At 32.1% G+C, this 16,859-nt stretch overlaps 1 protein-coding gene across 1 annotated transcript in view; it reads right to left on the bottom strand.

The window, feature by feature from the left end:
- The window catches only part of LOC143084994 (heat shock 70 kDa protein 12A-like), a 77,620-nt gene that overhangs the window by 43,857 nt on the left and 16,904 nt on the right, over positions 1–16,859 (bottom strand). Inside the window, exons 2-3 of the mRNA XM_076261110.1 lie at positions 13,783–13,855; positions 9,907–10,013 (exon numbers count right to left, since the gene is read on the bottom strand). Coding sequence (XP_076117225.1) covers positions 9,907–10,008 — 102 coding nt within the window. The 5' untranslated portion in view covers positions 10,009–10,013; positions 13,783–13,855. The remainder of the gene's footprint in view (positions 1–9,906; positions 10,014–13,782; positions 13,856–16,859) is intronic.

Here is a 16,859-nt window from a genome sequence, read left to right as displayed (position 1 = left end):
CTCAATCAATCAGGACAGGTGCATTAACATGCAGTGGCTATGGATAGTTTTGTTTCGACAGCATACAATATAATTGCAGTTGAAGCAAATCCTTCAGAAGTTCTTTGTACTTTATTCTAACAACGAACATTTCTTGATAGGGAATATAAGTAAGGGGGAAAGAAACCAATTTTTTGTTCTTTACTATACAAATCCTTGTAAATTTATATCGAAGCACTGCCAAATTTGGATAAATAGGTTTCATGCTGAAACAAATATTCTAACAGATATTTACACAGTGTGGTGGGTGCTTTTATGTTTAAAATCGTTATATACAGGTTAGACTGTGATTTTAAAAACAAATGTTGATATCCTTTTATAATATTTACTAAAAGGCGGTGCGGGAAATGGACATGATTAAAATTCCGGATGCGGGAAGCGGGAAGATATAAAAAAAATAAAAAAATTCTGTTTTGAAAAAAATAGGTGAGGGCGGGTCCGTCGAACACGGAATCAAATTGGTGTGGCCTCACAACTGTTAGTAAAAGTAGTACATGAAGCGGCCCAAAAGTCAATAACTAAGACGCTGAAGGAAAGACCGTTATAAACTAAGAGTTGTCCTCTAGTACTTCAGATAGCAATAGTAATGTAATTATGAGTATGCTTATCGATATGAGAAATGAACAATCCTCAACTAATAAAATTTAAGAAGATATGAACACTCGTATTGACGTTTGTACAATGATGATTGTTTTGATGAAGGGTATGATAATGAAGGTGCGGTAGTAGAAGATGTGGACGAGGTCCATGAAACTGATGACAATCATGATATTGATACAAATGAACCCACTTATCAGAAACAGAAAACTGGCTCAAGCAGTGAAGAGTCTAGATATTCGGACATACAAAATACTGTTCGGCATTGTTAAATAGAGTTTATAGTCTTCCAATTCGATTGAAAGGAAGAAACATTTTTTATATACAAATTAGAAGATTATTGAATGTAATTCTAGAAGTTGAATCTGAAATAAATGAATCTATTTCCTCAATTTTATTTGTAAACTGTGGGATGAATCCGGTGTATAAAAAAAATATTTTTTGCAGATTAGTAAAAATGAGTTAGTGAGAACTTGGTATACTCAAATACCTGTTTCAAAGATGCACGCAATAATTAACTTGAGTTTAGAAAGGTTGCTGAAAAAGTAGAGGATTATCAAAAATCGTCACATGCGTTTCTAAATGATGTAATTTTTGTTTAGTCAACTATTTATGCAGGTTTTTACTTTTAGACAGTGAGGTATGATAAGAACCAACTGGTCATAAATAAAGATAGTAAAAATAGTATACCGCTGTTCGAAAGTCATACATCGATTGCGAGAAATGAAATCCGGGTTACAAACTAAAAACGAAAGAAACACATTAACTATAAAAGGAAATCAACAAAACAACAGAAACACTGAAGTGCAACAAGAAAAAAAACGATAATGCAACACACACAGAAACGAACTATTACATGTATAAGATAGTAACTGCCATTTTCCCGATTTTGTATAGGAAATTTTAAGGAAAAGTAGTGGATTGAACCTTGTTTTGTGGCTAGTCAAACCTCGCGCTTTTATGGCAGTGTTAAATACAACACTAACATGACAACAATACATGACAGGAATACAGTACAAATAAATGCAAAAAACTTTCAGGACAGAAAAGTTCGTAATAAACAATACGATAGTACATTTCAACATGCTAACGACAAATAAATACAAACACGTAAAACAACATAGGACAACAAACAAACACAGCACAACAGAACCACGAACTATCTCTCACACGACTATATCAATGCCACAAACAAACGTGACGTCACTGATTAAAGTCTTAAAATTTGACTAAACTAAAGATCAGGTTTGTAACTATGCTAATTGATGTATTTTATAACAATTAAAAGAACATTAGTTTTTTTATTGCACTAATAAATATAACATTAAAATGACAACAGAATATTACTTATTTTAAAGGAATTAAATACACACATTGAATATCAACATTTCAAAATGGATTCTTTGAAAGCACCTTAAATTTAATTAAAGAAAACTGAAACATGTCAGATGTAGATCTTAGGCAGGCTTATTATTCAGTAAAAAATGCTGAAAAGCATAGAAAAACTTAAAGATTTGTTTGAAAAGAGATATATTTGCAATATTTCTCCTTACCATGACACCAAGGCTTTTAATTATGAAGATGTATATGCCAGTTTGCGTAAATAAGGTCATGTTAATGTTGGGTACATTGACGATTCATTATTATTAGGTGATACTGAACTCGAATGCAAAAATAATGTTACAGAAACTGTTAATCTGGTGTCAAGCCATAGATTCATTGTACATAAAGATAGTCAGTTTTTACTCATGAAAGTACATCAAGTTTTTAGGTTGTTAAATTTGCAATGATAATTACTTTACCAGTTGAAAAGCTGCTTTAGCATGCAAACAATTACAATATAAAGACAAATGTAAAATACGAGAAGTAGCTACAGAACTTGGGATACTCATATCTAGTCTGCATGCTGTCGAATTTTGTAAACTCTATTACAGAAAAATAGAGAGAGAAAACATTAAAATAAGCTATGCAAGATTTTGATTCTGAAATGTTTGTAACACCATCAATGAAACAAGACCTGTAGTGGTGGTCAGAAAACATTTATTATAAAAAGAAGAAATTAATAGAGGTAACCCACGGGTTATAATTCAGAGATAAGTCTCAAATCTAGGGTGGGGAGCAGTTTTGAATGAACAAAACATATTGGTTGCAGATGGAGTAATGATGAAAAAGATAATCATTAATTATTTAGAATTATTAACTGTTCATTATGCTCTGAAATCATATAAGGATGATTTGCATACTGTTGAAAATGTCAGAATTCTTACAGACAATACAACAGCTGAAGCTATATAAACAGTATGGGTAGTTTGACATATATCAAGTCTATTTTATGCAATAGAATTGCTAGAACAGTTTTGATTTGGTGCATTGAATACCAAGTATGGCTTACAGCTACTCAGAAACAGGAAAGTTTTAAAATACAAAAGCAAAATGTCAGCTTTGAAAAAGCATATATATTGGAATAAGCAAATACCTATTAATTTTGATACCCTTCCGTAAATTCCCTGATATATTATAAAGAGAGTCTCTATATTATTTGTTACATAGTGTGTTAGTGACCTTAAATGATATTTACGGGGTCAGTTAATATCATATGTGGTGAGAGCGAAACTCGAACCCCATATGGAATTTACTGATGCCGTAGATATCATATTAGGTCACTAGCACACTTTGTAACGAATTCATCTTACCGACTATCCTTATTTGTTTAATTCAGACTAGAGCTGTCTCGTTTGCTATAATGACACATCTACTTATTTCTATATTAAAATGTTCAAGTGTTCAATTTTAAGAACCTTCTTTAATTGGTCTGCACTAAAAAAAATAATGTAAACAATAACTATTTATTATTAACAACCTTGATATAACAATATTAAACAAAACTTTCAATACCTTTAAATAATAAAAAAGTGCCAAAGTCGTAACTTCACTACTAACCATGTATTGAAATGAACCCCGCCTCCCTACTAACCTAATATCGTACAAAACAGATGCCAACGATATCAACTTGGAAAGTTTAAATGTGTTTTATGAATTTATTATCAATTTCTTCGTCTGTTAAAACCTTTAAGAATTTTTCTCAGTACCGTTTTGTTTTTATAAAAGGACGTAACACCACTACTAACCGTGTATGAAATAAGCCCCGCCTCCCTACTAACCTAATATTGAATATAAACGGTCTCCACGCGGACGCTTTTAACCTAGAAATGTATAGGAGGTAAGATAATATAATAGATCAGTGATCGCCGTGGATTATCAACTGGGAATTGATAGTAAATAGAGTTTCACCAGGAGGAACAATAGAAATCTTGTATGACTAGTTGCAATATAACATGATCATGATCCCAATAATGGTGAGGGGGAAAGTGGGATAATGTCCAAAATGTCTAGAGGAGTTATTATATGACACCGTAAATGGGAAAGAAATTAAAACCTTTTTATCAATGACGAAAATCAATTATGAAACTGAACTTTTATGTAATTTTTTTTTTATGATAATACTTTGTATTTCTTATTATATGTCATACGAGCATCAAAACGCTGAAGCTAGTTGAAATGGCCATCGAATTTTGCTACCAAACCAGATAAGACATTAAAACTTATTCACAGATAAACATGCTTTATACGCTAAATTAAAGGCAGAACTATTTCCATTTTAAAAATAACTGTAGGTAACAAACTGTGTCATAATTACTGAACCTGGATATATTGACATACAGATCAATTAAAATAAAAAGTAAACAACCAAACACAGAAAATTCAAAACTGCTATCCAGTGGGGAAAATACTCAATGTAAAAATAAAAATCAAAGCGCGAAAGGGCTGTAAAGGCAGTTAATTACAGGTTGTGTGTATTTCTAGTCCAGCTATATCATTATCTTCCAAAGTACAGAGGTGGTTTGTAGTATTTAAGATTAGGAGTTCTCTTGTACCTAGTTCACCTATATTCATAGTCTACTGTTTCAGTATATTTTCTGTACCTCGCCATGAAATGCATTTTTAAGACATACAAGAACTTTTCCTTTTTAACATAAATAGACTTTTTTTAATTATTGATTATATACGCATATTGAATGACTCCCATCCTATAAAAAGTAGTTCACAAAGATTGACTAGTCACCGTACTGTGTGTATTGCAAGAACATCAAGTAACATAATGGTAAATGTACATAGTAACATTTCAACTCTTTTGATGACCATATTGTTTTTAACTCCAAGCAAAATTATTTTTCAGTATAAACATGATAAAGTAATTTACCGGTATGAATGAAAAAGGAGTTTTAAATTAAGAAAACAATGACATCTGGTGGTCATTTATAATATCTGTCTTATAAGCATTTTAACCACTTCCCATATTTGCAATTAAGACAATCATGACATTAGGAAGAAAATGATGCAACGCAAACACAAAACTTGATGTAAATCTATGAAATTCTCTTTACGGTATGAGTTTTTCTCATTGTTGGAGATTGTACAGTAGTACCTGTAACTGCTTATACCCATTTCTTATGCACTTTAGTTTGATAAACTCACTAAATATCATGAATATACCACATCTCCTTTTTTTATATACATTACAATAACATTTACAATTGTAATTCAAATCTATATATCAAAGCAAAATGAATTGCACCACTTTCATTTATGCAGCCTTTGGCAAAATACAAGTTCTTAAATTACACAATATAAATGTATTTATATAAACATTTAGTATACGACTCTTAACAGGTACAAATCAAGAGTTGATGGCTCTGAGGTAGAAGAAGGTTTAAAGGGTAACTTGAATTACCATAAAAGCAGCCCCACTAACACAGGCTGCTTTGTTCCATTATCGTTATGATGTATTTTTTTTTCTTCAAACAATAATGTGTCATAAGTACATGGATTTCTAATCCCTACAATCATTTTCTATGTTTAGTGGACTGTGAAAATTAGGTAAAATCTTTAATTTGGCAGTAAAATTAGAAAGATCATATCATAAGGAACACATGTGTACTAAGTTTCAAGTTGATTGGATTTCAACTTCATAAAAAACTATCTCGACGATAAACTTTAACCTGAAGCAGGACGGACGAACAGACCAGAAAACATAATGCCCACATATGGGACATAAAGATAGTAAGACTTGTTACATAGGTACCCGCCAACTTTTGGAAGTTCCCATGGTTTTTTTTTAGTACGCAACAACAATTTTAAACATTACAATTTTTAGCGAAGTATTTTGCACGATCTGGATTGTCTAGAAAAAGTGTCATATTTGTATAATGAACTTACATGCCTTTTTAGCTCACCTGGCCTAAAAGGCCAAGTGAGCTTTTCTCATCACTTGGCGTCCGGCGTCCGGCGTCGTCCGTCGTCCGTCGTCCGTCGTCCGTCGTCCGTCGTCGTCGTTAACTTTTACAAAAATCTTCTCCTCTGAAACTACTAGGCCAAATTAAACCAAACTTGGCCACAATCATCATTGGGTTATCTAGTTTAAAAAATATGTCCGGTGACCCGGCCAACCATCCAAGATGGCCGCCATAGCTAAAAATAGAACATAGGGGTAAAATGCAGTTTTTGGCTTATAACTCAAAAACCAAAGCATTTAGAGCAAATCTGACATGGGGTAGAATTGTTAAACAGGTGAAGATCTATCTGCCCTGAAATTTTCAGATGAATCAGATAACCCGTTGTTGGGTTGCTGCCCCTGAATTAGTAATTTTAAGGAAATTTTGCTGTTTTTGGTTATTATCTTGAATATTATTATAGATAGAGATAAACAGTGAACAGCAATAATGTTCAGCAAAGTAAGATTTACAAATAAGTCAAAATGACTGAAATGGTCAGTTGACCCCTTTAGGAGTTATTGCCCTTTATAGTCAATTTTTAACCATTTTTCGTAAATCTTCGTAATATTTTACAAAAATCTTCTCCTCTGAAACTACTGGGCCAAATTAATCCAAACTTGGCCACAATCATCTTTTGGGTTAATAGTTTGCAAAATGTGTCTGGTGACCCGGCCATCAAACCAAGATGGCCACCATGGCTAAAAATAGAACATAGGGTAAAATGCAGTTTTTGGCTTATAACTCAAAACCCAAAGCATTTAGAGCAAATCTGACGAGATAAAATTGTTTATCAGTTCAAGATCTATCTGCCCTGAAATTTTCAGATGAATCGGACAACCCGTTGTTGGGTTGCTGGCCCTGAATTAGTAATTTTAAGGAAATTTTGCTGTTTTTGGTTATTATCTTGAATATTATTATAGATAGAGATAAACTATAAACAGCAATAATGTTCACCAAAGTAAGATTTACAAATAAGTCAACATGACTGAAATGGTCAGTTGACCCCTTTAGGAGTTATTGCCCTTTATAGTCAATTTTTAACTATTTTTCGTAAATCTTAGTAATCTTTTACAAAAATCTTCTCCTCTGAAACTACTTGGCTAAATTAATCCAAACTTGGCCAAATCATCCTTTGGGTAAGTAGTTTGAAAAATGTGTCCGGTGACCCGGCCATCCAACCAAGATGGCCGCCATGGCTAAAAATAGAACATGGGGTAAAATGCAGTGTTTGGCTTATAACTCAAAACCCAAAGCATTTAGAGCAAATCTGACATGGGGTAAAATTGTTTATCAGGTCAACATTTATCTGCTCTGAAATTTTTAGATGAATTGGACAACCCGTTGTTGGTTTGCTGACCCTGAATTGTTAGTTTTAAGGAAATTTTGCTGTTTTTGGTCATTATCTTGAATATTATTATTGATAGAGATAAACTGTAAACAACAATAATGTTCAGCAAAGTAAGATTTACAAATAAGTCAACATGACCGAAATGGTCAATTGACCCCCTTAGGAGTTATTGTTCTTTATAGTCAATTTTTAACAATTTTCATAAAATTTGTAAATTTTTACTAACATTTTCCACTGAAACTAATGGGCCAAGTTCATTATAGATAGAGATAATTTTAAGCAGCAAGAATATTCAGTAAAGTAAGATGTACAAACACATCACCATCACCAAAACACAATTTTGTCATGAATCCATCTGCTTCCTATAATATTCACATAGACCAAGGTGAGCGACACAGGCTCTTTAGAGCCTCTAGTTCTTAAGTCCGTTTGCATGACTCTAGTTATTAAATCGGTAGAAAAGATGAACATGTAGCTAGCAGACCAGGGTTTATTTATTTGTGTAAGAATATTAGATGCTTGTTGAATGTCCAATTTTGAATTATGCACAAAGATGGACCTTTAGCAGGTTGGGAACAACACTCCAAATGAGGGGTAACCCTCATTGGAAGAACATTACAACCCACTGTAAAAAACGAGCACCTTTATATTCATATTATTTGATGAAACTTCTTCCCAAGAACTATAAATCTATTAAGTATTAAATGGTCAAAAATTTAAACATGTCAAAAGAATTTTGTGATGTTTCTAAACTTATACATATCTTCTTTATTAATTTGCCCCCTCATTTAGAAAAGTTGTTCCAAATATAATGAATTTTCCCACTATTGAGTTAAAAATCTTTAAAATTTTCTTTCTTTTCAACAGTAAAATGACCCCTTGTTTTAGGCACAGTCCCTCATTTAAGGGACGCCACTCGTAATGGTGGGGGGGGGGGGGGCGGGGGGGGGGGGGCACAACCTGTTTGTTGGTCTTTGTGAAAAAAGAATAGTGCATTGTCCTTTAAATGATATACTTGCATACAAAAATATGTTACAACAAGTATTATGTCAATAAATTAGTGAAAAAAAATAATATTTATTATCTTTATGGTAGTACAGTAGACTCCGGCCAATCGGATACCCATAATGTCAGCTAAAAATATCCGATTACCCGATATATTCAATTAGACGATGAATGTATATTCATTGAATATTCTACAATAATAAGTAGATCTATTGTTTAATATGTGAAAGGGCTGGAGGATTGATGGAGTGATTTTTATCAGTAACATCAACACGATGTTTGGGTAAAAAATTATCAGCTGATTATGTAATGATTAAGTTTGTTTGCACTTGCAGTTTTTAAATCTTATATTTACTAAAATAAATCAAATGTCCTGAAATATTTATGTGAATTATTATCTTCCATCCATAGTTTGTCTTTACTTGTTTAGTAAACAAATTAATATCCATTATTTACATTTTCACACAGGTAAACTAGTTTGGCTATTAATAGATCAAAGCATGTCTGTGTAGAATCTCTAATCTAAAATCGTAATTGTTATAATTTTATTTCTTTAAATAATCACATTTACATTTATGAAAATAATCATGATTGATAAAGTAGTATTGCATAAAGTTTACGTTTTCTGAAGACTATTTATGTTTAGGTCATAGTTCCAGAGGCTTCTTCACAAATTTGTAAACAAACCAATATGGCCGCCACACGTGATTACTTTTGCACATGTGAAAAAATATTTCTGACAAAAGTCAGATTTCTCTTGTCAAAAGGGATTTATATTTATATTGCAATAAATTATTCAGAAGGACAGTTCAGATTATATTTCTTATTCTATGAGTATTTAGAGTTTAATCAAAATTCTCCTAAAAGCAACGTAGAACGTACTGCTCTTGTCAACTAAGTCATATACACATACACGCGTAGATTGACTGGTACCCGATCGTAAAGTAACACATATATCAAATAGCTAATGCCCGGAACTTAGTAGCGGGAACCAGGATATTACGTAGACAACATACATAACTAACGAAATTGAAAACGCTTACGGTTTCTCGTTCATAAACCGACTTCCGCTTTGAATTATAGAAAATGCAATATTAATCATGTTCAGTCGACTTTTCATTGTTATATCAACGTTTGAACTGATTAAAAAATCTTTAGATGTCAGATAACACTCGAAATTGACCCGACCTCTTTCCACACGGAATACAAATAATGATAGTTTGTAACCAGGTTGACTGCTTATAATGCAAAATACACATTAATAACAAGTTTTTTTTTTAAAACGAACAATACTCACTGATCGTTTCTTTATTTCTCAATGTAAATGAAAGAAACAAAAACCATATCATACCGTAAAAAGGAGAGGAGAAAATTGAACATTTCCGGATCTATTTCTGGCCAAATAACCCCCCTACATAGATTTGTTGGACGTTGCGTATGAAAAGATGTACCTCATGACTTAAAAGTCAGGCCTTAAAGCACTGCCTTTAAAAAAATGGTGATCATGCGAACGGATTATATGAAAGTTCAGTGTTCGTTGAAAATTAAAAAAAAAATCAATATAATTAGATTAAATGTACCTACGAGATAGTACTTAAGATATCCATCTTGTGTCAGAACAAACCATTGGTTTCTGTAGCCTTTAAGCAGCGACAACTTTTTTTTTAGATATCCTTCCATCAACATGACTTCTGAAAATAAACACATATATCTTATATGACATATGTACTCTGATTAAGCAGTGTACAGAATTATATACTGAACATTAAATATACAAAAAGCTTTTTGTGTACTTAATGTTCATTATATATATCATACCGATTATGAAGGACTGAGTTTTTGAAGAAACAAAAGTTTAAAAAAAAATAAACGAAAGCATGTCGTAACACGAAAGAAACGTCAACCTAAGTCGAAGTGAATGGTAACAATGAAATGGGATTATGAGATCCCTAAAGATAAATAAATATGCATTAGGCTGTGGAACTTTTTATTCCTCAAAATATCATGACAAGGGAGACAGAAACATGATAACATAGACATATTTTTAAAACAAGCAGTCGACAATTATGAACTGAAGTCTCCAACGTGCATAAGTCGAGCTGTCATTCGAAATATCGAGAGAAAAAAAATCGTGAAAGAATACCTATCGGTGGTCAAGCATTACGATTGTGTATGCATTTATTTGTGATTTGATTTCATAATCTGTACAAAATCTTCTGTATTCTCAAAACGCGGAACAAATTCGGTAAAAATATGTCCGTCAAAAATGATTCAACTTTGAATAATACTGTGATAAGATAAAGAAAATAAACAATACTTTATGAGTAAACACAAAAAGTCTATGGGACTCATTTAAAAAAACAAACGGATATGTTTTCTCTCAATGGATTTATAACTTTTGAACAGCAGTATACTATTGTTGCTTTTATTTATTTATCTTTTGAGTCAGTTTCAGTATTGGTCTCGGTTTCGATTTTGGTTTCGGCTTATAATGATGATGTCTATTATTAGCCAAACAGTGCTGACTGCCAAGTTGGTGGTTCAACGGGAGATAAACTTGCACCGACAATATCATCAACCTAGTGCTTGCAACCACTCATCAAAGATTCGAGGCTTCAATTCATTGACCCAGGTGCATGTTTACTTTTAAAAAATACTCAGTAGTGTTACATGATTTTGACGAAAGGTAAAAATGCCAAATGCAAATACGACTAAGGTCATCAAAGATTATCGACAACCTTGCGATAAGACTAAAAATGTTTCTTTTAATATTAAAGAAATAATATTTTTGTACCTGAAGGTTTTAAACGAGCGACACGAACCATAAACTTTAAGGTTCATTGTAAATGCACCTACCTAACATACGACTACGACAGATACTCATCTGTTCTAAAAAAAAATTGCGGTCGTTAAATGTTCGTATGGTGCAGTTTCCGTCAAATCACGATGAAAGTTCAGGGACATACAATTTCATTTGCAAGATGTCAGTCAGTATTTTGCATATTCTGATTTCTGAATAATAATATTTTGTATAGAAATGTAAAATATTATTAGAAAACGCATCATATTATATACAAGGAATTATACTGATAATCGTTTAAAACCTTTCAAATATTTACTTGATACAAAATTATATCAAAAATACATACTCTTGGAAACCGTTTGGTCTTTGCATCCACCGACAAATTCGAAAAATAAATAATGTTATTATTTGACGTACGGGTTAAATTGAAATACCCAAAACCGAGATATAAAATTCGAGTCCTTTCATACGCATAACTTCTTTTTATATTACCACTGTTACATAGTACTGTGACACAACATATGTCAAAATAAGTATTCACTATTTCGGAAAAAATTTAAAAAGTCTGAAGCTTTAAATAAGATACGATTCTTTGAAGATAAGTTTATCGACACTGACAATTTCAGTTTTCTTCCTTTTATACTACACCATCACACAATATCACCAAAATCAAGTAAAATTGTCTTATTTTGTATTCTGAACAAGAAAAGTAAAATTTGCAACCGATAAATTGTTTTACATTGTCATTTCGGGGCCTTTTATAGCAGACTATTCAGTATGGACTTTACCTATTATTGAAGGTCGTACGGTGACCTATAATTGTTAGTTTCTGTGTCATTTTGGTCCCTTGTGGAGATTTGTCTCATTGGCAATCATACCACATCTTTTTATGCCCCACCTAAAACAGTAGAGGGGCATTATGTTTTTGGTCTGTGCGTCCTTCCGTCTGTTCGTCCGTCTGTTTGTCCTTTCGTCTGTCCGTCCGTTCGCCCCACTTCAGGTTAAAGTTTTTGGTCAAGGTAGTTTTTGATGAAGCTGAAGTCCAATCAATTTGAAACTTAGTACACATGTTCCTTATGATATGATCTTTCATATTTTAAAACCATATTAGACTTTTGACCCTATTTTCATGGTCCACTGAACATAGAAATTAAAAGTGTGAGTTTCAGGTTAAAGTTTTAGGTCAAGGTAGTTTTGGATGAAGTTAAAGTCCAATCAACTGGAAGCTAGGTACACATGTTCCTTATGATATGATCTTTCTTATTTTAAAACAAAATTAGACTTTTGACCCGATTTTCATGGTCCACTGAACGTAGAAATTAAAAGTGTGAGTTTCAGGCTAAAGTTTTTGGTCAAGGTAGTTTTTGATGAAGCTGGAGTCCAATCAACTTGAAACTTAGTACGCATGTTCCTTATGATATGATCTTTCTTACTTTGAAACAAAATAAGACTTTTGACCCCATTTTCATGGTCCACTGAACATAGAAATTTAAAGAGTGAGTTTCAGGTTATAGTTTTAGGTCAAGGTACTTTTTGATGAAGTTAAAGTCCCATCAACTTGTAACTTAGTACACATGTTCCTTATTATTTTTACTTTCAAGGCCAAATTAGATATTTTACCCAAATTCACGGTCCATTGAACAACGTGGTGCATCCGTGTACTTTGGACACATTCTTGTTTTTTATATTTGAAAACAATCAATATAAATTTCAACAGTCAGATACGCTATTGATGTGAAAAAAATATGCATTTGAAATAAAAAGTGCCATTTTTTAGAAATTAAGATCAAAATGGTAAAATTTAATGAAGCAAAAATTCTGCTTAGAAATTCAATTGTTAATATCATGTACCCAAATACATTCATTAATTCAAGATTAATTAAGATAATACATGAGTCCTGCTTCTAGTTCTTATTATGGGCTACACCTTGATATTGTTGTTCCGAAATATGCGTTATAACTGTCAATAGATAGATAGTTACAGAAGGAAAAAAACCTTACTTCATACCTCAAAAATATAATTAGATATAAGAAGATGTAGTATGAATGCCAATGAGACAACTCCTAATCCAGGTCACAATTTGTAATAGAAAGCCATTTCAGGCCGGTCAAATTAAGTATGGTCTTCAACACAGAGGTCACACCGAACTGCAAGCTATAAAGACCAAAACATGACTAGTAAAAATGTGTAAGGATGAATAAAATTGTTATGACTTCCCTTATGGACAAAAAGAAAAAATGCAATATTTCAACAAACTTCTCAAATTTTAAAAAGACTTTGATTTATCAATTTTAAAATGTAACAACGGTTCATTTAATTAATTGTTGGTTGCTTAACGTCCAGTGGCAAATATTTTATCATTTTCAGGACGAGAACAAGTTCACAAAAAATACAATAGGTAGGTCTTGTCATAATAGGGGAAATTTGGACTGCCACTGGAAAATAAGGGTATATTGGATAGGGACAGAAATGTTGCCTTGCAACAGGCCACCTACGGGCCTCCAAAGCGTTGGTGCAAGGGTTCTTAACGTGCAAAGAGCGTGGCACTCTCTTTACACGAGACATCGGATTTAGCGTCCCCATTCTGACAGGACGTGCCTGCGAACTTAATACATCCCGCACAGCCAATCGGACGCCCCACTTCGGCATTACTTACCGTAATGGTTTAGGATTAGAGATATGCGTAAACGATTACTGAGCTAAGTCTACTTCATCTCTCAATGCTGTATCTATAAAATAAAGAAGGGTTTAAGAGTACAACAATGTATACAAAAAAATGTTTTTTTTTCGATTGCACACACATCAGATGCAGATGCTGAAAAATCAATATGTTGTCATATGATCCGTTCAATGATGATTTTAGTTCAATGAACATGTGCTACCAATAATCGTTTGTTACATATTTTGAACAATATAAATTGATCCTAATCAATTTGACCATATCATGTATCATTTCTTTTTTTCTATTTACTCAGAAGAAACTCTACAAACTTTAAACAAATATATGATATAAATTTCACGACCAATCGTAACCAGATTTATCTTCTATAAAGATCTTGCAAGGGTACTATCTAACACCTACCGCCTGACAGGCCAATCGTTCGGAGTCAACCAACAATTCCCCGACGAAATTGAGCAGGCTAGAAAGGGTCTAACCCGTTAATGAAGAAAAACGAGCTGAAGTTTGCAAGGTCAAGCTAGTGAGTGCAGCTTGTATGTTGATGGGGAGATATACAATGAACAACGCAATGTTGAAAACGAACTAGCTACGAACACACATTCTCACGCAAAAATGTCGCATGCTCCAGATAAAAAACCCGTTCAAAAACGCAAACGTACAACGACGTCAAAACATGGTTAGCACCCTAGCGAATACCATTATGATAAATAGTAATCAATGTATTACTTCAGGCAATTTTCGAAATGGAAATACTTTTCTGAAAGACATTTAAATGTCAAACCTTAACTGTGGTGGTTAAGTGAGAAAATCCCAGTATCCTGAATTTATAAAATCAAATTTGATAAGTGACCATGATATTACATAATTGACTGATACAAATAATAATAATTATGAAAAATATTAACATACCAGAATAGTCTTATCGGAAGTCACACCCTAGAGTAAAATCAGGTGGCATAGCTTTAAGGTATAAAATAAAATAATATATTATAGAAACTAAGAGTAGCCTTGTGCTATTGGCTAAGGATATCTGCAGATTTCCTACAGACTGATGAAACGTGGTGATTGGAAACATGAACATACTTCCTGAAAATTCGCTGTACAAAATAACCGATGCAATAAACGAGCTAGAACAAGAGTTTTTGAAAATTTCTATAAAGGAGGTTGGAGGGTAAATAAAATCACCAAAAATATAAACATTTTGTTTCATTACAAATTTTATTTATTACATTTTTAGTTGTTACTTTATGATGTGGTACAAGATGACTTTAAAAATGTTTATATCATTGAAAATCTCCAAACTATTTCTCTTTGGTGAAAAAATGTCATATTTTTGCATTAAAATAGAAATATCTTTTTTAACTCATCGGTGAGCTATATTTTTTATTATATTTTCAAACAAGCTGTACTTAAACAAAACTATAATTTAGTTCTTTTATTTTATTTCGATATTGTCTTTTTTTCTCCTATTAGTTCTCAACAGAAAAAAAAACATTCCTTTAAAGCATGCATGCTTCTTTTGAAGGCAGATTTTGAGCCTAAATGAACGGTGACCCCATATTTTTTTTTATAGGATAAAGTTTATCTATAGAAAAAAATAGCGACATCCTATATTTAAAACAAAAAGATCTATACCCGCGAGCCCCCTTAATTATAAATATGTTATGTTTGTCGGAGATTTTAATAGCAGAACTGATTCCGTTATCGATTTTTCAAATATTGTAAATATAAATAGCAAACATGATTAAGTTAGTGATTCAGATATTTGCTATGACTACTCAAATAAATTTTCAAGAGATATGCTAAGTATTAGAATAAGTAAAGATATAACGAAACACTCTTATGGAAACGCTTTACTTGATATTTGTAGAAATAAAAAAAAATCATATTGAACGGTACAGTGAATGGTGATAAAGAGGGAATATTAACATGTAGAAGTTCTTGTGTTGTTGATTATTGTATTTGCTCATTTGAATTATTAGATCAAGTTGTAAATATGGATGTAGATACTATTTCGTCTCTTTACTCAAATGTACATAACTTGTCCATTGACACTTTTGTTAAAATTTGGTTAGCTCAATATTTAGAAGGTATTGAAGTAAAAGGTCCCAGGGCAATGGATAGCACTTTCTGATCTCTAAATCTTCTTAATATTATGCATATAGTTAGTTAATATGTAGATACAAATGACACCAAAAGGAATTCAAACAAACTTCTTGTTTTATTTGTTAACGGAGTACAGCTCTATCGTTAACTAGTATATGTAAGGTGACCAATAAAATCGTTTAAACTAACTAACTATGTTATTTCATTTTATTGAGTAAATTTGTTTAATTTAATTTCAGTTTATTAAACATTATTAAGTTATTGAGTGTTTTTTTTTTAAAGCTCTGGATTAGTTTTCCATATGTTCGTGTATAAATCCACGCAAATGTAAGATTTTTTCGACATGTAAATGTAATGCGTTTTGTCGCGCAAACATGGATTTTTTTCGCGCAAATGTATGCATAATTCCCACAAACGTAACGCGCCGGTCCCTTAATAATATTAATAAAAATATCTTCATTTAGAGAGAGTTACTCATTTGGATTACACCAATTTTCAATAAGGCTCTCTTAATACAACAATATTTACATTAAGAATAAACAATGCATGAAGAATAATGATAAATAAAGATTTTATACAATTTAAAATACAATAAACAATAATGATATGGCATTACAGTACAAATATAATGGTAATGTAAAAAGTACATAGATTTGTATTTATGTTTAAATTCTGATACTGTGTTTGATTTTTTGATTGAATTGGGAAGAGCATTACACACTTTTGGTCCAGTGTACGAGAAACTAGACTTATACAACTTTGTATTTGGTTTTGAATTATAAAATTATCTGAGGATGAAAATCTCGTATCATATTTTTGGTTTGCAGAAGCTGATGAAATAAGACTGGACATATATTCTGGAGCTAAGCCATGTTTTGCCTTATACATTAGTAATGATTTGTGATAAAGTATTCTTTGTGTGATTGGCACAATGTAATATTCGTAAA

The sequence above is a fragment of the Mytilus galloprovincialis genome, chromosome 8, assembly GCF_965363235.1.
Source record: "Mytilus galloprovincialis chromosome 8, xbMytGall1.hap1.1, whole genome shotgun sequence".
NCBI lineage: Eukaryota > Metazoa > Mollusca > Bivalvia > Mytilida > Mytilidae > Mytilus > Mytilus galloprovincialis.
The sequence above is the reverse complement of the archived record's forward strand: the minus strand, read 5'-3'. Positions and strand labels throughout refer to the sequence as shown.